This window comes from Oryzias melastigma, linkage group LG20, assembly GCF_002922805.2.
Source record: "Oryzias melastigma strain HK-1 linkage group LG20, ASM292280v2, whole genome shotgun sequence".
NCBI classification, from domain to species: domain Eukaryota; kingdom Metazoa; phylum Chordata; class Actinopteri; order Beloniformes; family Adrianichthyidae; genus Oryzias; species Oryzias melastigma.
The window spans coordinates 25,197,040-25,218,343 of NC_050531.1; the positions used below are offsets into that span (position 1 = coordinate 25,197,040).

General features: G+C 43.4%; 1 protein-coding gene across 1 annotated transcript in view; it reads left to right on the forward strand.

Moving 5' to 3' along the window:
- The window catches only part of reck (reversion-inducing-cysteine-rich protein with kazal motifs), a 48,920-nt gene that overhangs the window by 18,048 nt on the left and 9,568 nt on the right, over nt 1-21,304 (forward strand). Inside the window, exons 2-16 of the mRNA XM_024261762.2 lie at nt 5,144-5,202; nt 7,756-7,830; nt 12,221-12,257; nt 13,347-13,432; nt 13,512-13,559; nt 13,633-13,666; nt 13,803-14,000; nt 15,525-15,786; nt 15,864-16,037; nt 17,557-17,769; nt 17,884-18,020; nt 19,044-19,187; nt 20,296-20,475; nt 20,823-20,994; nt 21,111-21,300. Coding sequence (XP_024117530.1) covers nt 5,144-5,202; nt 7,756-7,830; nt 12,221-12,257; nt 13,347-13,432; nt 13,512-13,559; nt 13,633-13,666; nt 13,803-14,000; nt 15,525-15,786; nt 15,864-16,037; nt 17,557-17,769; nt 17,884-18,020; nt 19,044-19,187; nt 20,296-20,475; nt 20,823-20,994; nt 21,111-21,300 — 2,009 coding nt within the window. The remainder of the gene's footprint in view (nt 1-5,143; nt 5,203-7,755; nt 7,831-12,220; nt 12,258-13,346; nt 13,433-13,511; nt 13,560-13,632; nt 13,667-13,802; nt 14,001-15,524; nt 15,787-15,863; nt 16,038-17,556; nt 17,770-17,883; nt 18,021-19,043; nt 19,188-20,295; nt 20,476-20,822; nt 20,995-21,110; nt 21,301-21,304) is intronic.

Consider the following 21,304-nt stretch of genomic DNA (forward strand, 5'->3'; position numbering starts at 1 on the left):
CATTAACACGATCATTCCAGTAGATTTTATTTCTATCTTCATGATCGAAATAAAAGTATTGATCTTTTATTTTTGTTTAAAGAGGCTTTAAAAGCTGATATTCATCATCCGTTGGTGAGACGTTCCTCTGGAGGTAGATAGGGGGCGCGCATCACACCAATGTGTCTGGAAGCTACTTGAATTATTTAACTTTTCTTCTGTTGTTTACAACAATTCTGCACCAAGTAGTGTCACTGCTGTTCCTGTTTACTATTGTTAACACTGAATTTTACAGATAATTCCAATTTAATTGGTGTCAATGCTGGTCAAAGACAATATTACTGATTTCAGCAATATTGCACTAAAATGTGTATTATTTTTTGCCCAAAATAAGAGAAGAGTTTTTTATTAAAATTGTGTTCAAGCTAAAAACTAAATGGGGATATTTATATATTTTTAAATGTGTACTATTATATATTGTAAGTTATTAGAGATAAATTTTTACCAATTATTGGAGTATTGTGATATCATCGATATCGTGAGCCATGTTGCGCAGGAGTGTCAAACTCAATCGCACAAGGAGTCAAAATCCAAAACAAACCTTAGGTCACGGGCTGAACAGGATAAACATTTATTAAACACTCTAAAACTACAGTTTTAAAACTTTAAAACTGTAACTTTTAAACATAATTATGAACTAGATAAATAGTATTACCTGTGATAATGCAAGTCTTAGTTGTATTTGGCCGAGGGAAGATGCTAGTGCTGATAGCTGAAGGTACTGAAATCGATAGCTAAAAATCCTGAAGCTGGTACCCGAAAATGCTGAAGCTGATAACCAGCTAAAATATTAGCTAAATGCCAAATTAGCCTAAAAAACTGAAAAAAAAACTTATGTTATACAAAAGCTGAAAAATAGCTAAACTTCAAAACAGGCTAAAATACTGAAAAAAAAACGAAATTAGCCAAAACTGCTAGGGTGTATATGAAATAGTAGCTAAACTCCAAAATAGCCTAAAAAATCTTAGTAAATAACAAAATTGTCCAAAAAGCTGCAAAATGACATTTAAAAAAAAAATAAAAATCTAACTTATAACATAATTATGAATAATAAAAAGACAGGAATATTATTCCAGAATAAATCAACTTAAAGCTTAAATAACTTTCAGTATTTTGTCAGAATTATACAAGTTAAAAATAAGTGCAAGATAACATCGGGTCATTAATAACGATGAAATAAAACGATCTGGAGAATTACCTGGAGGGCCGGATCCGGCCCCCGGGCCTTGACTTTGCATCGTATCATGAGGTACACAGTGATTTCCGGCCCTCGTCTTCAGTCTGGTCATAATGCAGGGATGTTGTTCATACATTCACTGCATTTTAAAGCTGGCCTCCAAAAATGATGCAACATGTAAACGCTCCCTGCTCTGGACCGGTGTGTGGCGTGACCATGGTCAAACCTCAGCACCTGCTGATGGGGTCAAAACTGTCCCACAGCCTAAAAACACCTGCAGGTTTGCAGGTTTATCCTGCCCGGTTGGGATAAGCATGTCTGTCTCCTAGTTCAGAGCTCTCCATCCTGCAGAGCTCTGTGATAAGGGTGAGTTCAGAAAAGGCCGAGCCCCCAAAGTTCCTCAGAGGAACCACCGCCCCCCACGCATGACATTTCACAGACTGGACTGGATCATCTGCTGGAATGTAAAGAAAATGAGGAGAATAAATTCCAATGTTAAATGTATAATGAGTCATAAGTTTGAACCATGACAATAACACACACTTTGTTGTTTCTGTTTTTATCTGGAGGACCCCCCCCACACACACACAGACACATAACAGTAACTCACCAACTGGATCTAGACTGAGCCCAGACCCGTGAATCCTGGTGCCATCATGAGGCCGCGCTGCTTTCACCATGTTTGATGTGCTGTCTGTCTTAATTCAGACAAGGTGCTCTTTGTTAAGGCCCCAGCTGGCAGGCGCCTCTCGTGGGCCGGCTGCACCGCTCTCACTGTTCTTCTGGGAAGTGTGCAGTCTTCATTCACAGAACATGCTCTGAGGCTCTGATAGTGCTCTGGTGGAAAGTCCGGCCCATCACAGATGCTGCAGTCTGACGCTCGGAGGGGTGCAGCTCCTTCAGGACTTTCTCTGCATTTATGTCGTAGCACTGATGTGGCCCCATGGAGGAAATGACAGCAGAGGGGATGTCGTTCGTCTTTGCCAGTAAACGTGTAAATGTTATTGTCAGAAATGTCTACAGACTGCTTTGAACCACATTCACACAGAGCTGCTCCTTCACAGTAGTTGGTTTACAAATGCAGCTAGGCCTTTAAAGTAGCATTCATCTATGGCTGATGTTTTAGTCATGCAGCTATCACACGTGTGTTTATACGTGTGTGATGGGTACAAGTTCAAGTGTGTTTCTACATAGGTAGACATCATTGATTTTAAGTCAAAACAGTTTTTATATACCCAAAGTACCATTCTAGTTCTGTACGCTCTGACAGAGAGAAAAGACACAAAGCTATGTTTACCTTTTTCTACCAGTTATTGTAGATTTGGATTGAGTATAAATGTTGCGTTTGTAATCAAACTTTTGGTTATGAATCATCATTCCAAAGAGATGTTACCTTTTGAAGTCTTCCATGATCTTTGTGTCAGACTTTTTGGTAGTTTGTGTTTGCAGGGGAAACTCCTACAGGTTCAGGAGTCCTTAAAGACCCACTCTGATAAAAAAAGAATGGTGATTTTAATATGTTCTTGTAGCATTAACAGCAGTAACAGATCACATATATAAAGAAACTTAAGATTAAAAAAGCACTTTTGATTATTTCTTTAAACAATCGTTGTGATTTTTTTATTTTGGTTAAAAATGTCATAATCATAATTATAAAAACACTGGGAGCACTTTGACAACAGATCATAATATGATTGGAGAAACACTTTAAACAATCAATATGTTCTAACTAGGGCTGCTCCGATTAGTCGACTAATCGACGACTACTCGACTTTGGCATTTAACTAATATTTTAGCTGGATATCAGCTTCAGCATTTTCAGCTTCAGAGTTTTTAACCATCAATTTCAGCATCTTCAGCGTCCAAATTCAGCTTCCAGCATTCACACTAGCATCATCACAGGTAATGCTATATATCTAGTTTTTAGTTAGTTTAAGGCTAATGATGGTTAAGATGTGTGTTTTACATCCAGTTTGCACATGACCTGATTAGTCGACTAATTTGGATAAAATGAATCGGTGATTAGTCGACTATGAATATAATCGTTAGTGGCAGCACTAGTTCTAACTGACTCATCGGGAATGTTTTTCTGTCTAATCAGGTGCAGCTCCCAAATCTAACCAAAGGCTGAGTATCCTGAAAAAAATGTTATGTTAATGATATAATTCATGTTTTCTTTTTCTAAAAGCATTTTTTCATCTGCTCCTGATTTATCAAAATGTGAATAAAGAAACACAGAAATGCCATTTTTATCCTAATATTCTTTATATGTGTCCTCCATTATGCCAAAAATGCTACAACATGTTAGAAACACAAAACAGCGCACACAGTTTTCCTTGGCGTTTGCCTCCAAAGTGCCTTTGCTGCTGAAATCCTCCTAGTAAAGTCCCAAATGGTAAACATGTCAACACCAATGTAGATGTTCATCCTGCTACTGAATCCATCGTTGCTGTACTCCAGCTCTGTGAGAGCTTCTGTGTGGATCTGCTGAATGGAGTTCAGCCCAGAATGCCTCTGAAGATGTGGGACGTCAGTATTACAGGCATCAGGAGCAGTCTGTTGACAGCAAACCGAGCCAAGTGAATAACTGGAAGGCAGGGCAGGGCTGTGGTTTGAGTTCTGCTTCCAGCCACCACCCACCCTGTCTGTGTCTCTGCTCCTCCAGAGCTCCTGTTTCATATGCACAGTGTAGCTCACTGCTCACAGTGATCTGCCCCGCCTGGTGCCACCTGAGAGGATGTGAGTGGTCTGCAAATCTGGAGACGGCTCCGCCAACGAGCAATAACATGGTCAGCCGTCTGAGTAATGATGGTGTTTCTGAAACTGTACAAATGCAGAAGAAACCCCACACTTCCCAGAGCTGCTTATACATATCCACTGTATATATAATTGGAAAGGCTGTGGTCATGTGACCCGCCGATGTGGATTGAGCCGATTTGTCCCGGCCATCGCCCATTTTTAGAATGGAGCTTGCATGGGCAGAAAAATTCAATTTCAGAGGGAAAAATAAAACATTTCAAAGTTTTATGTTGTTTGTTTATGTGATTGAGTGAAACAGATCTGTAGTTGGAACTGCTGCTGCCTCAAACAATTATTTTAGTAGTCGACCAATTGGGTAAAGAGCAAACTGAATGTAAAGCCCACATCTTAACCATCATTAGCTTTAAACTCTCTAAAAACTAGATGCATTAGCTGTGATAATTCTAGTGTGAATGCTGTAAGCTGAATTTGGCTGCTAAAGATGCTGAAATTGATACCTGAAAACGCTGAAGTTAATAGCTGAAATCGCTGAAGCTGTTAGCCAGCTAAAATATTATTGTTAATGCTAAATTAGCCTAAAAAACTTAAAAATGCCTAAGTTAGCCAAAATAGCTAGCATGCAGCTGAAATATTAGCTAAACTCTTAAATAGCCTTAAAAATCTTAATAAATGTTGATAGTCCATAAATCTAGCAGAATTCCATATTAACTTTCAACTTTACTACACTCTGACTCCATATAATATAAAGTATTTAGTTGTCGACTATATTAAAAGTCGATTAGTGGACTAATCGTGGCAGCTCTATTTGGAACACTCCAAAATATCTGTCAGATATACTTGGTTCACAAAAAAGTTCACCCCTCAACAGTTACAACTTTATTAAAACTCATCTGTAAATTTCAAAATCACTTTATGGTACTTAAAATATTCACACTTGAATATTGATGACATCATTTAGTGTTAATTTGATTCAATTGAAGCAATTTATGGTGGGGGTGTAGTGGCTAGGACTGTCACCTCACAGCAAGAGACCCTGGTTCAAATCCCATCTGGATCCTTCCTGTGTGGATCTCCTCCAGCGTCCTCCAAAAGCAGAGAGACAGGCAGCAGATGTAGATGGGTTTGGTTTACTCCATCCTCAGACTAACTCTCTGTGTCTGTGTGCAGATCCCTCCTGCTGCCAGCATGCTGCTGCGGTGGACAACTGCAAAGAAGCCTGTGACCAGGTAGGAACACACACAAATATGTTTTTTTTTTGTTTTCCGAGGATTGATATCTATTGATTTATTTTGTAATCCATCACGTCTGGGGACCACTACACACAAACACACACATTCACACACAAAGGAGCTGAAGTGGAGCTGGACAAAGTTTCTGTCTACAGTCTGTGAAGTACAGAAAAGTTCTTCTTTTAAAGTCTGAGTGGAGGTGGAGTGAGTGCTGGGGGTGGGAGGAGCTAATGGTATTAGGACGTAGATCTTTAGGAGTTTGTGTTTTTGTGGTCTGTTCCTCCTCCTTCATTGGAGGCTTCAGGTTCAGGAACTCTACAGGACAGGTTAGTGGTTAGAGATGAGTTGTAGTTGTTGCAGGTGGAGGAGAGAATGGAGAAGATCCTTGTCAGACCTGCAGCAGAGTCCAGGTGACATGAAGCTCTTGTCTCTCTTTGTTCTGTCCCTGTTGCTGGTAGCCTGTAGCTGCTGTTCTGCCCCCTGGTGTTTTTGAGCAGAACCGTCTTCACACAGCAGAACCTTCCAGCTGGATCCAAAGCAGCAGAAGTCCAGTCTTGTGTCAGCACTGTATCAGCTTTAGAGCAGATCTGTGTTCTGCAGCACTATTTCATGTAAAGTCATTGTGACAGATGTGTTCTAGGGTCAGGGTCTGACCAAAACTTCCACATTTTCCAGTTTTTTACTGTCATAAAATCAAACTGCATTAACTTTATAATCTACATCAAGTGCTGAGTGGGCTGCATGGTGCAGTGGTTAGCACTCTTCTCTCACAGCAAGAAGGCCCCGCTTCAAGTCCCAGCTGGGAGATCTGAACCAGAACCACCAATGGTGGACCTTTCTGTGTGGAGTTTGCATGTTCTCCCCGTGCATGCGTGGGTTTTCACCGGGGACTCCGGCTTCCTCCCACCGTCCAAAAACATGCTTCGTAGGTTAATTAGTGACTCTGAATTGCCCCTAGGTGTGAATGTGAGAGTGGATGTGTGTGATTGAGGCCCTGTGACAGACTGGAGACCTGTCCAGGGTGAACCCCGCCTTCGCCCATCAGTAGCCGGGATAGGCTCCGGCACCCCCGCGACCCCGAAAGGGTCAAAACGGCTCAGAAAATAGATGGAAAATGCAGAGTGTGTTGTTCATTTTGGCTGTGCATCAGTCAGTCCTTGACGCTTCTGAACCGTCTCCCTGGAAAAGGGAGCTTCAACATGCTGTGGGGTCACCTTGATAGTAGTGTCTCCTCTGAGAATGCAGCCCTCAGCACAGATGTCTTTAAAAGGCCGGCTCTCGCTGCTCCCACAGCCAAACACGGCAGCAGCTGCTTGGCTTTTCCACTGCTCGATGTTTGGACTTGGAAATGGTTTATTTCAAGCGATCAAAACAAAAATAAAATAAAAAAAGGCTGCCAAGAGAAATATATCGATAGATAGATATATCAAACTTGTAAATCCTTCTAATATATTTTCTCTAATATAGAGACCTGTTAGCTGTACTGCATACAGAACACAAATCACAGAGATCATCAAATGCTGCATGAAGGATACCAGCGTGTTATGTGAAGCTGCTGGATCTCGTTCTCCCTCAGCAGAGCCTGTGCTGCTCAGAGGAGGGATTGGTCTGGTCTCCTATCAATCATCTCAAACTATGTTTTGTTTTCTGATTATGCCTCAGTTTTGGTTCTGATTCCAAAGTTTCAACCATCTCACTCCTAAAAGTCCCAGATGATTTTTGGAACAAGCTCTCAACGTGTCCTACAAGTTTTTGAGTCATTCGTCTCCTGCTGCTTTGGTTCTTGGCAGTTTTCGATGACCTTGTTGACAGTGTTCCTCTGGTGTTTGCTGCTGTCTCTCTGTTTGGGTTGAGAACTCTTTTACTACAAGAGTCTGGGTTACCTGAACCCATACAGACAAGCTGATTTCATTTACAGACGTTGTTAGGGGTTTCTTTGGTTCAGATCCTGGTTTATCAAAACCCACTTCAGGTCGCTTCCACGCTTCTGTGGTTCAATCCTAACAGTCTCTGTTTGACAGGTCTGAAACTGTCCTGCTGATCTGCTGACCCTGATCATGCTTTGTGGGATTTTGGTCAACTTTTTATATTTCTAGAGTACTTTGGCACCTGGACAGTGTTGTAACAGTCTGTGTGAGTGAAGTTCATTCATGTAGATGATGGTTTTGTATCAGATGACTCATATCCTGTGAAATAAACACACTCATTCAAACACCTCACCATGAAGCATCAGAAGGGGCACTGGAACTAAATGTAAAAGTGATTCATCAGATGAATCCCTTTGATTCATGATGTGGAAGTCCAGATAATAAACATCATGGCTTCACTTGGATTATGACTAGTGTTATTTGTTTTAGCCTTCAGTGTCAAATGCTATTTATTCAGATGATAGTACGCATGTAAACACAGTTAGACAGATGCCTCTGCTGAGGCCTGGATCTGAGCACGCTCCGTGGATTACTGCGGTCCACTCACAGAGAAGCCTCTCTGGCAGTGAGACTGCAGAGCTCCTGTCTGCCATGGTAAAGTGGTTCTGCTCTGTTCCTGCAGCTGGCCTCCATCAAGAGTGAGTCCCATCTGAAGCATTTCCTGCAGAGGTTGCCCAGCTTCTGTCCAGAGTCCATGGTAAGTAAGTGTGTTCTCTCTGAAGTCAGCTGCTTCCTAAACCTGCTGCTGCGTCTGAACCTCATCGAGCTCAGTCAGTGACCTCCATCATGTCGATGACTCCTCCATCGCAGAGGTTCACGGTGCACCAAAGCTCCACTTTGGGCTACCTTCTAACAAAGTACAAACAGATATCAGCAGATACTTCTTGTTTACTTTGCATATATTTGTCCTCATTAGACCCTTGACAAATAACAGATGGGTGGGGGGGGGGTAAAGTAACAGGAAGTTTAAAAGTGACATAATTCTTTTAGTATGTGGTTCTCTGCATTTAATCCGATAAATGACTCTCATGTAGAGCCGGATCTCTGATGATCTTAACTCCATTCAGTGTTCAAATATCTGATCACACCCAGCTACCAGATTTCTGTGGGGAGGGAACAGAGTCAGTGAAGAGACAACATGACGTCAGTAAGACAACAGTGAGACAGAAAAGAGACATCAATGAAAAGACCGTGTGGCACCAATGAGACAAAGACCAATAACAAGGAAACGATTTCTGAGATCGGAGTCATGGCATCTGAATCTCCCGCCTTAGCTAAGTCTAAATCAGAGAACAGGTATGAGGCAGACTCAGGTTTTACCTTTAACAGGTTAACATGACATGCAGCCCTCCAGTCAGTAGTAAGGTGCGAGTTCTGGCCTCTTCCTGACCATGCACAATGGTGCATGCACGGGGTGTGCACGTGATACTTAAGAGCCTGTAGGATTGAGAAGTAGGTAAACCTGCATTTTACGTACTTCATCTTTATGTCTGGTTCACACTGGGCACGGAAGCGAAGCGGCTTGGAACGGAGGCCGCTTCCATTCGGCGCCCTTGTTGACCTGTGGTGTGGTTCTCACTGGATGTGGAGCACCACCGTCCTCCACAGAAGGCTCGTGCCGCTTAGCTTATCGTTTCAGTGTCTGGTATATTTTGTGCGCGAGGCGCGAGCGATCCACGTCAATTCTGACAGGAAGTTACATCAAAATACATGAGAAACTCCAGTTTATTTTCAAAACAGAACCAATTTTTCACAATAAAACACGCGACTGACAAATGTGATCATGTTTTTGTATCTAAACAGACTGTAGAGATGAAAATAAACACAATCACAACACACACAAAAACAGACACACACACACACACCTCTCTCTGTGTCTCAGTGTTGGTCTACTAACTACTTGCTTCTTCTTAGATCAGGAGTCTGCAACCAGATCCACATGTGTCTCTTTTTTCTCTCCATGGTGGATCCTTGACCAAACATAGAATAAGTCATGGAGACTGCTGATCCAGACATGTCGACCGTCAGAGTCAGCAGCTCCTGATAATGTCTGTCTAACCAAAACTACCTAAAGAAAACAAATAAACAAAGCCTGAAAACTAAGACTACAAACCCCAAACTAAAATAACTAAACCCAGCAGTGTAAGACTGATGAGGACAAAGAGGAGAAAAAGAACAAAAATAAATAAAAGAAAAGTAAAATAGTAATTTATTTTAAGTAAGGATTACTTAATTATCATTTATTTAATTTAGATGAGTTAAATGTATAAACTGATGTCTGAGGTTCACATAGATGATAAACTATATAGGTTTTTACATCCTGGTGACCTGAAGACGTCTTGTTTGATCAACTCTACCTCCAGAATGAACAGATTTTATATGCAAAGAAAAACTTTGGTAAAAAGTTTGATCTTTTATGAGTTAAAAGCACATATTATCTTATGCTGCACAACATTGGTCAACAGCCGTCCAGAGCTGCACTGAGATGATCCTGTTTGGAACAGAGCATCTTTTATTTTGAAAAGAAGTAAAAACAAAAATATCACATTTTGAGAGATACTAGGTTCTTTTTAGATTTTTGCTTTTGTTTGTGCCAAAAATTTGACATAATTCATATGTATTGTTAAAAAAAGAAGATCATGCATTCAGATCCAAATTTCTTAAAGGCTAAAGTAAGACAAAGCAGCTCCTTCTAGGTTTGGATCAGTAGAAAACGAGCCCAGACGGTTCTTTTACTGTTAAAGGTTGCTGACCTCTGACCTAACGCGACTCACCCTAACATGTTGTGTAAGTGTTCACCACCACCTGTCACCCGAAGCATCCTTGATATTCCGTGCGGGTCACCTGTATGCCCCCCTACGGTTGACCATTTTTCCCCCACTGCCGGCCCACACTGACCCGGAGCAGCAGTTGTGTCTGAGGCTTTACCAAAGGGAGCTCTGCCCTTTCTCTGTTTCTTATCAAAGCTGGAGGGGTTCCTCTGTGGAGGTGTTTACATGTCGGTCCACTCCCTTTAAGCCGTCTGTTACTCTGTTGTAAATCTGTTCTTTTATGTGCACACCCTCTGTGTGGAGCTGATGGAGAACCTGGTTTCAGCCTTACAAGGAGAACAAAAACGGATGATCTTAAGCAGAAGAGAGAAACTGGATCCTCAGCATCCTTTCCTAGTTAAGCGCATGTAAACACAGCAGCAGCTTTGTTCTGAAGTCTGTCTAGAAGGGAGTGTGTCCATGTCAGGAAGCACAGACAGACTTGTTTGTGATGATTAATCCCGCAGCGTTCCTCCCCAAACCCTCTGGGACCGTCAGTGGATTCACGCTCCAAAAGTCGGAATGTTGTTTGTTTGCTCTGCAGCTTCTCACACTTTCCTCGCAGCTTTCCCGTCAACAAAACCACTTTTTGGTAACTTTATGAATCAACATAACTGCTGTTTTTCTGCTCCCCACCTCGTATGTCATCACATGACAGATGCCGTCCCCATAACTCCAGCCCAGGCTTTTGACACCCACTCCCCGACTCAGGACGGCCTGCACCCTCACGTGTTACCGTTCAGGTTTTCTCAGCCGCTTTAGTCTGATTTGTTATGTTTTTGATGAGTCTACTTAAATGGGGGACTTGGGTATTTTTGGAAACTTTTCAGAAATATTTGACTTTTTGGAGAGTTTGTTTTTTAATTTCCAGTCAGCTGAGAGTCCAGGCAGCAGCTTAAAGCTTTCTCCATGTGGTTTTCAGCTTCCTCCCAGAATGTTAGAGTCACACAGAGACTGATGACAAAAACCACACATTCAAATCAATTACAGAAGGAATGACAAACACTTACCGAACCCAAACCAAAGTAAGATAAGAGAACTCTGTGTCCCTCAGTGGGGAGTTTTCTCTGTTTCAGCATCACAGTTTTCAATAAGAGTAAATAGAGCACTCAATGTACAGTTTTATTATGTTCACATGATAATTAAAGCGTGTGTTAAAGGAAGGTTAAAGATATGATCATGATTACAAGCCCATGACTCCATTCATTCAAATGTAGAGATTATTTTTTTATTTGCAAAACCGTTGTATTGTTTTCTACAGAGCAGTGACATACTGTAACTGTTACTTTAAACTTTCTAAAAGTGAATCTGTTTTAAAAATGAAGACGTGAGTCAAAAACCAACAGAGCCAAAGTTTTGTTTGAACTTAAGATGAAAATGGCTTTAAACTAAACCCTACCTGTGAGTCAGAACCAGTAATGCATCTGTAAATGAGGAGAGTTTCTGTAGATACAGCTGTAGTGCACACACACTCGTCCACCATCTCATGTGTGAAGTAATACTGCAGGGATGTGAATTAACCGCTTGGAGATTTCCACCTCCAGCAATGCAGGTTGACCGACCACGAGAGGGTTAGTGGCCACTTTAGAGTGGGCGGAGCTACTGCTTTTTCCTGCAGAATCCACATCCAGGAATGAGATTTGTTCTGCATTTGTAGAGCGCTGAGCTGAGCGTGTTCACAGAGGATGGTTTCATCTCAGGCATGTTTTTAGAAGTCTCATACGACACAGAATCCTTCAGATCGGCTGATAACGTGGTGAACATCGATGATAAAATCCCCATTTTCCTTGGTTTGGTGAAGCTGCTGCACTTTTCACATATCAACTCTTATCGAGCATGTTAAGGTCATCAAGCTCAACATTTCCTGCAGCTGCTCTTTCAGAATAAAATTCATGTTTAATCTTCTCCTTCACATGATCGATTGATTGATTTCAAGCATAGATTGTGAAAACTACGGGACAAAACAGACATGTTTCAAACTCAGCACAGAAATAATGAAAGGAATTGATTAGAAAATAGAAAACTAAAAAACAAAGACACACTTATGTCACATTTGATTCATTAAATATATTAATTATTAACTAAAGTCAGTCGAGTTTGATTGATTGTTTGAAAAGGAGTGGAAAGAAGCAAACTTATATAATCCCACCTCTATGATAACTTTTTGAAGAAAAATATTGTTTAGTCTGCTTTCTTTCTGAAAAGGTAAACCTGTCTATTATTTTCCAATGTGTCTTAATCAATCCCTGACGTTCACTTTTCCTGTCTGTGTTCCAGAGTGAGCTCTGGGTTTGCATCAACTCGTCTCTCCCAGGTAAACCCAGTGTGTGCAGCATGTCAGTGTTTCCTACTCAATAACAGAAGAATGATTGTTTTTCTATTTGAATCTTTCTGATTCCTGTAGCTTACGTGGAAGGAGTCAAAACTATCAACATTTACCGCTGCATATGCAGACATCTGATCACTGAAGATGTGGCTGCTAATTTCTAAATATTATAAACAAAAGCAAGAAAACAAAGAAATTTAAAATTTGAACCAACAATAGAAATGCTGAATACGTTAAAGAAACTATAGAAATATTAGAACAGCTAAACAAAGTGTTAAGTAGGCAAACTAAAGCCAAGCAGGAATAACCTGGAAACCTGGTCCAGGGGTCTGCAATCTGCAGCTCTGGAGCCACATGTGGCTCTTTGACCCCTGACACGACATCACCTACAACACTGGAATGATCAAATATGGTACAGGATGTCTTAATTTGAAAGGATCTCATGCAAACTTTAGTCATAAGTTATAAACAATTTCATATTTAAAAAATATTTTTAAACAAAGCTTTTGTTTATGTTGCCAAAAAGGTATATTTATCATATTAGCTGCAAAAAATATGAGCATCTTATCTTCTGAAGGATAAAGTCAGACTGTGGCTCCTTCTGGATTGTAGTCGGTCAGTAAACGGCTCTTTAAGTGTTGCAGACCCCTGACCTTGAACGTGACCATTTTCAAGATTTACAAAGTATGTCAATGAAATTAGTAACCGAGTAGAATGATGATATTAGGGCTAAATATGATATGATCTAAACAAATGTTTCCATCTATAAATAACGTTTGCAGGAATATGGTTCAAAAGAAGGTTGCTGTTTTTACCTTGACCTCTCCGTAAATGTCGACTTCTACATTCTTCATTCAAAGCTCCCCCTGCTGGTCAAATCATGACATCGTTCATCTAAGTTCAGCATCAAGGTCTTGACTAAAACCCTATAAAGTTCAGCCAGGAGTTGACAGAAACTCTGTCTGATGTCATCTCAGGATGTCGGATTTGATCAGTATGCTTGTTGGTTCAGAACTCCTGTGGTGGAGCGTCTGTCCAGGAAAGAAACGCTGATTATTTTCTTGTTTTTGTCTGCAGGAGTGTCCAGGAAGTCTGCCGGGTGGGTGGGGATTGGTTGCTGTGAATTAGCCATCTCGACTGAATGTCTCAATGAATGCAAATATGTGAGAACCAAGCAGCTGTTCTTCAGCTTCGCTCTGTGCTGTTTCCTCCAGCTAAGCCTGTGTGCACGTTTCCCTACAGGCATCGTCCAGGAAGGACATCACGGAGGTGTGTAAGAAGCTGACAGAGGTAAGTGATGGCCGACCACACCCCCTGACTCATGCAGGCTCTGTAGACGCTGAAGCCTGTCTTCTCTCTGCAGAACTCCCTCTACAGCTGCATCACCAAAAATGAGAGTAAGTGGACCCTCAGAGGCAGGCAGAGGGGTGGGGTGGTGAGGGCGGGGTTTCCTGGAGGCTCTGTGAGCTGCTGAACGGCAGGAACTGTCTTTGTGGTGTTGGTTTGTGTTGAACGCTGTGTGTCTGTGTGCAGAGGGCTCATCGTGCTGTCTCTCCGCGGGTCGCCACACCATCTGCAGGCAGTACTGCGAGGCCATCTTCAGCATGGACTCCACCCCCTCCCAGTCCCAGATCCAGGCCGTCACAGGCTACTGCCAGAGCCACAGCCAGAAGCTGGTCGACTGCGTCGTAAACTTCACCGAGTCCTACCCTGATCACAGCCCCACAGACAGTAGGTCAACACGGCAGCTCTGAGGGGGGGTCCAACCAGCAAAGCCAAGTGGCCCTAGGGCTGTGGATCGTGGCTTAGGTGGTGATCCGATTCGATTCACGAATCGAACCACGATTAGTTACTTTTTAATTTATTGCCATGTGTATGTCTATTTACTGGATGGAGGAAAATTGAAATTATTTGTATTTAATCATCATTTATACATGTATTTAGAACAGAAGATCAAAATGAACAAAACTGATCTGATTAAAAAACACAAAGATTCAGATAAAAAGAAATTTTGTTTGTCATTTTAAACTTTTTTTTGTCAATCATCTGGTTCAGCAGTAAAACAACATAAAAAGGATAAAATCACTGTCGTTTTGGATCATTTAACAACAGAATCTGAAAATGTTCTCCACAGTTTTCTATCCTCAAAGTCCTTCAATATTTTACGTTCTAATCATCACATAGTGGTGCAGAGCTCATATGAAAAAAAGATTTTATTTTTTTTCGCTGCAGAATCAGCTGATTCACGTTGATTACATCCACCTTTCAGCAGCTCGAGGCTGTTTCTTCAGAATAAGCTGGAGTTTCATTAATTACGTCAAATGTTGAAGAGTTATCATAATCAAAGTAATGTGAGCACTGGCGCTAAAGCTCCGATGTTAAAGCTAATTCATTGTTTCAGAAGTTATGTATGTGAGCAGAACTTCAGTCTCAGTTTTTGAACGGAAAAAAGCTCTCGCTAGTTTCACTTTGAAAACCGGAAGCTTCATCGTCAAGAAGATGTGTTTACTTCCGGTGGAAGTAAGGCGGTTCTTTGTTTTAGTTCGTAAACTTAAAATCCTACATTAATCTGCATTTCAGAGCAAAAATACATCGTCCCCAGATGATATTATGATCATATTTTAATGCAATTTACTACATTTATAAAGATCGCAAATCAGCGATCTTGGACGTCGCGAATATCCGTATTCAAATTTTGGGAGCAGATCACGAATACCCGAGTACCTGGATACTCGTTACAGCCCTAAGTGATCCCACATGGTTTAAAAGTGGCCAGTAAAGGTGGGGCCCCGAATGTCCCGGTGGTGGCCCCACCTGTGTTTGCCCACATTGGCTTAAGTGGGCACTCAGTGGGTTAGCTCACTACAACGGAGCTTGTTACCATGCTACAGCAGAGCGTGCTAGCTCGCTACAATGGAGCTCACTAGCTCGCTGTGCTGTCCAGCAGGTGGCTGGCTAGCATAACGAGCTAACCCACTGAGTGTCCACTTAAGCCAATGTGGGCAAACACAGGTGGGGCCACCACAGGAACAGCAGACAAACCCATCCAGGACCACATTTTCTGCCATTTTAAACCACATGGCCCACTTGGACTTGCTGGCGGGGAAAGTGAGTTTTGGGTCCGTCCTCGGGTTCATGGTCCTGCCCAACAAAAAGGCACAGAACTTAAAATGAACAGTTTGAGCTCTAAAGACCCCCTCCCCCCCCCTCCCCACACTAACAAGCTTTTTCACCTCATCCACGTGTGACCCGTAGACCTGTACTGCTGTGAGCGGGCCGAGGCCGCCCACTGTCAGCTGGCATGCCAGCGGATCCTCAGCACCATGAAAACGGAGCAGGAGATCATAGACGGCCTGATCAACGAGTGCGGCTCGCCCCTCCCTCAGGACCCCATGTGGCAGTGCTTTCTGGGTAGCGCCCTCCCCCCTCTGCCTCCTGAGGAGGAGACCCCCCATCCCGCCAAGATGGACGGCGCCAAGCTGCACTGCTGCTCCAAGGCCAACAGCTCCCTCTGCAGGTAGGGTGGGAGGGGGCAGTGGCTGTGGTCCGTTCTCCTGCCCCCCTCCCCACCTAAACCTAACTGTACTCTGACAGGGACATGTGCCAGAAGATCAGCCTGCACTGGGACAGCCAGACGTGGCAGGACTTTGAGCAGTTCTGCGAGTACAAGCCGGCGGAGACGGAGCTCATCAGCTGCCTGTCCGACGTCCGTGAGCCGTGCCAGCTGGGCTGCAAGGACCTCACCTACTGCACCAACTTCAACAACAGGTCAGCCCCCACAGCTGTGTGTGGACGTGACGGCAGCTGCTCTCTACGACACCTCCCTACCTCTAGCATTCCCAGAAAACCCAGCTCCTCATTCCTCATGAGGACCTGAACCTTTGTCCGTCTGCATCAGGGTCGGGTAAACTTTTCAACTCGTGGGCCACAAAGGGTTCTAAAATTTGAAAGAAGGACCGAACCAGGAACAGATGCATGGGCTGATTTGATAATCCCCCTTATGAGAATAGAAAAAACATCAAATCTGGACTAAAATATGCTTTAACTTGGATTTAAAATGTTTATATATATATATATATATATATATATATATATATATAAAATTTTGAGTTTTCATTTCAATCTGTTGCTTTTGTTTCCATTTTAGAGCCATTTGGACCCAAGATTTGATGTAAAAACACAAACATAGAGAGATGCTGAATTTATTTGGTGTTTGAATGATCTGAAATACAAAGAACAACAAATCTTCCAAAACTCCAATAACTTTCTGAGCAGCCCAATCAAAGGACAGTTTAGGGCCGGACCCGCGGCCCTCCAGATCATTCTATCCGGCCCTCCAGATACTTTTATTTTATTGTTATTAATGACCCGATGTTATCTTGTGCTCATTTCTAACTTGTATAATTTTTTCACAAAATATATTTTAATGGAGAGTAAAATATTGAAAGTTATTTAAGGTTTAAGTTGATTTATTCTGGAATAATATTCCTACCTTTTTATTATTCATAATTATATTAAAAAGTTATAGTTTGAAAGTTTTAAAAATTGTCATTCTGCTAACTTTTTGGACTATTTTGGCATTTACTACGATATTTTAGATTATTTTGTTGTTTAGCTAATATTTCAGCTACATGCTAGCTGTTTTGGTCAACTTAATTTTTTTTATTTTTTAGACTAATTTGGCATTTAGCTAATATTTTAGCTGGTTATCAGCTTTAGCTTTTTCAGCTTTTACCTTCACTGATTTCAGCTATTAACTTCAGTGTTTTTAGCTATCAGCTTCAGGCTTTTTAACTATCAATTTCAGCATCTTCAACTATCAGCACTAGCATCTTCAGTGGCCAAATTCAGCTTACAGCATTCACACTAGGATTATAACAGTTAATCTAGTTCATAATAATGTCAAGAAGTTACGGTTTGAAAGTTTTAAAATTTTAATTTTTGTGTGTTCATTAAATGTTTATCCTGTTCGGCCCGTGACCTAAGGTGTGTTTTGGATTTTGGCCCCTTGTGCGATTGAGTTTGACACTCCTGAATTAACCCTTTAACACCGGAACTCCAGAATTTTTGTCCTTCACAATCTACTGGAATTATCCTGTTAACGGTTGAAAAGTTATAGTGTGTTAAAGATTTAGTGTTTAAGCGTCACTGATGACGTCTCAGGTGTTAAAGGGTTAAGGATCCCCATTAGTCTCAGCCAAAGGTAAGATTACACAAAACAATAGAATACATAAATGATTCAAACCAACATCAAAATGCAGACATCAACACCAGTGTTCTTCTGCAGGCCCACAGAGCTGTTCCGCAGCTGCAACATCCAATCCGACCAGGGAGCCATGAACGACATCAAGCTGTGGTCCAACGGCACCATCAAGATGCCGTTCATGAACATCCCCGTGCTGGACATCCGGAAGTGTCTGCCGAACATGTGGAAGGCCGTGGCCTGCTCCCTGCAGATCAAACCCTGCCACAGCAAGTCCAGAGGCAGCCTCATATGCAAGTAAGTACCTGGGAGACACAAATCCAGGTCAGGGGTGCTGCTGTGAGGGTTCCTGCTGGGTGCTCAGGTCAGAGTTCATCTGTTGCGGTTCTTCACGTCTCCTGTCCCGCTCAGGTCAGACTGCGTGTCCATCCTGACCCAGTGTGGGGACAGCCAGCGTTTCCACGAGGGCCAGACAGCAGAGAGGATCTGTGACCTGCTCTCCCCCATCGATGACCCCGAGCGCTGCATCCCCCTCCACAAATACCTCAGTGAGTCTCTGAAACTCTTCTGTGACCTCCACTCCTCAGTAAAGTATTAGCAGACTGTCTCCAGCAGAGGGCGCTGCAGCTCAACGTTTCTCCAAACATCTGCATGGTCTGGTGGTGTGGCGGTTTCACAAACTAAATCTGTAGTTTAGAGGGAGGCCTGCTGACGTCTGCAGTCGTGTTCCTGGATGAAGCTGTGCTGTCACCATAACCTAGAACTGGGACAGACTGATGAACCTCAAATAGGTGTGAATCGGTCTGCTGTAAATGTTCAGACTGACCTGCTGATGATCAAAAGGTCAAAACCCTGCAGAGGTTGATCTACTTCACACGTGTCAAAGTCAAGGCCCGGGGGCCGGGTTCGGCCCCCGAGATCATTTTTTTTTTTAGCGTTATTAATGGCCCGATGTTATTGTGCACTGGTATCATTAAGCAACACAACGATTCTGGAGGCTGAGAGATCAGTTATAATGATCTCTGGCTGTGGTGTCAAACATACGGCCTGTTTGAGGGTTTAATCTCCAATCATGAAGAGAAAAAAATTAAGAATGTTGGGGGAAACAAAACAAGTTTGTAGCCCATTCCTGTGGCGAGTTCTGGTTCTTTAAAGAAATTACCGCAATGTGCAATTCCACCACTAGGGGGAGTAAAGGAAAAGAAATACCATCATGACAAGAGACCAAGAAATAATTATAACAAGCAATGTCATAATAAGTGATTAGCCTCGTTGATTAGGTTGTTTGACACATTTTATTCCATCTGAGAAAAAAAAAAAAAAAGACAAAGCTACAGATAAGTAACCATAGGTTATTTCTATGATGTTACTGGTCCGGCCCACTTAAGATCAGACAGGGTTGAATGTGGCCCCTGAACCGAAATGAGTTTGACACCCCTGATCTAGTTTAACCCTCAGGTGGGATCAGATTTATCCTGCCAGCGTTAACTTGGCTGAGCTGTTTGTCGGTGTGATTCCTCAGCAGACTCTTTTCACACCAGACGCACTGATGGCGCTTCTCCACCTTTCAGCTCCTAGTTCCATTGGCAGCACTGTTCATCAGGAAGTCATCCATACATGCAACCCCAACCCGTGTCCTAGCAACTACCTGTGCCAGGTGAACCGGATGGGCTGCCTTGACGAGGACGACTGTGAGCCGTTCCTGTGCGTCCCAGGTAGGAGGGAACCCTGATGCTGATGCATCCACTGTTACGTTCAATCAGAGATTATCTCCACCCGGGCCAAACATGTTAACTCCTCCCGGGCCGGACATCCCCATGAAAAAACAAACACCCACCTCACCTCATTCACCACTGAAAAGAGCTTTCACACCTGCATCTCTGTTTGATCTGATTCCACTCCAGCTCCAGAATACGAACCAAAGACACAACCGGTATGGACTAAATGGATTTATGGACTATAATAATTTGTTGTTTTATGCTGATTGCTTTGCTTGTTAGTCCTGAGTTAAACCTAAGAGTATTTTGACATTTGTTTGACATGCTGAGTTTGCTGAAATGTTTGATTGAGATATCAACTTCTTTCTTTTAAGGTTTTCAACCTATCATTTATCAATCGTCATCTGCCAAAATAAACAGAAAGAAAAGCAAAATGATTGAATGACTGAGTTGATTCCATGTCCTTTGGAAGACAAAGCCTATCGAGTCAGGCAGGAGCTGGAGGAGACCAAAGACTCGACATCCACAGCCTCCTCTGCTTGATGTCTGCAGATCCTGGCGTCTGCAAAGCCCGACGTCTGCAGACCCTGACATCTGCAGACCCTGACGTCTGCAGAGTCTGACGTCTGCAGAGTCTGACGTCTGCAGAGTCTGACGTCTGCAGACCCTGACATCTGCAGAGTCTGACGTCTGCAGACCCTGACATCTGCAGAGTCTGACGTCTGCAGACCCTGACATCTGCAGAGTCCGACGTCTGCAGACCCTGACGTCTGCAGACCCTGACGTCTGCAGAGTCCGACGTCTGCAGACCCTGACGTCTGCAGACCCTGACGTCTGCAGACCCTGACGTCTGCAGACCCTGACGACTGCAGAGTCCGACGTCTGCAGAGTCCGGCGTCTGCAGAGCCCGGCGTCTGCAGAGTCCGGCGTCTGCAGAGCCCGGCGTCTGCAGAGTCCGGCGTCTGCAGAGCCCGGCGTCTGCAGAGTCCGCCGTCTGCAGACCCTGACGTCTGCAGAGCCCTGGCGTCTGCAGAGTCCGACGTCTGCAGAGTTTGACATCTGCAGACCCTGACGTCTACAGAGTCTGACGTCTGCCTCTCCTCAGGCTGTAAACTGGGTGAAGCCTCTGAGTTTCTGGTGCCGCGGAATTTTCGGGTCCAGGTGCCGACCAGTCTGCCTGGCTGCTATGAGGTGTGCAGCTGTGGGGCTAGTGGCCGTCTGGAGAACTGCATGGAGATGCGCTGCGAGAACATCGAGTCGCCCCTCGTCGCCGAAGGCCAAAACAGTAAGAAGAGCCCTTCCTCCAGTTCAGGTTGCACTCTGACCTCTGATGTGTGCTGAACGCTCGACCACAATAGCCTCTGCAACAGTTGACTGTGGAGCTAGATTGTTTCAGAGAAATACCGTCTATTCCGACACCCAGAATAGTACTATAATAGCTGTTTGTAACACACAAACAGTATCAGTCATTTTTGGATTTGATACATTTATATTGTATTTTCCAAGAACAGATCTGTTTAGATTAAACTGCAGCGATCAAAGTAAATGGATGCATTTTTCATAGACAGTCGTGGTCCAGATCCAGGTTTGACCACTGGCGCTCCCCCTTCACTCTTTCACTGTGCCCCCCAGACCTTCCCTGCAGCTGTGCTGACCACTTCATCCCGGTGTGCGCCGCCAACGGCCGCACCTACCCCAGCGCCTGTGTGGCCCGCTGCATGGGCTTCCAAGACCACCAGTTTGTGTTTGGCCAGTGTCACCTGAGCGACCCCTGCAGCGGCAGGAGCTGCCCCAGGAAACAGAGGTGGGTTCCCCTGCCCACCCCACATGGAGGGGAGGGGTCAACACCACATTAGTTACACTAAATCCAAGTACTTTAATGTTTCAAACAGTTAAAGCTGACTGGGTTTGTGTGAACAGGTGTGTTCCGAAGCACCGTGTGTGTCTGAGTGACTCCTCAGACTGTGTGCAGTTCGAGTGTGTGGGACGGCCTGCATCCTGTAACTATGACAGACTGCAGCCTGTCTGCGACACACACCACCTCATGCACCCCAGCATGTGCCACCTGCAGCAGACCGACAACACGCTGGCATACGTCGGCCACTGTCAGGTGG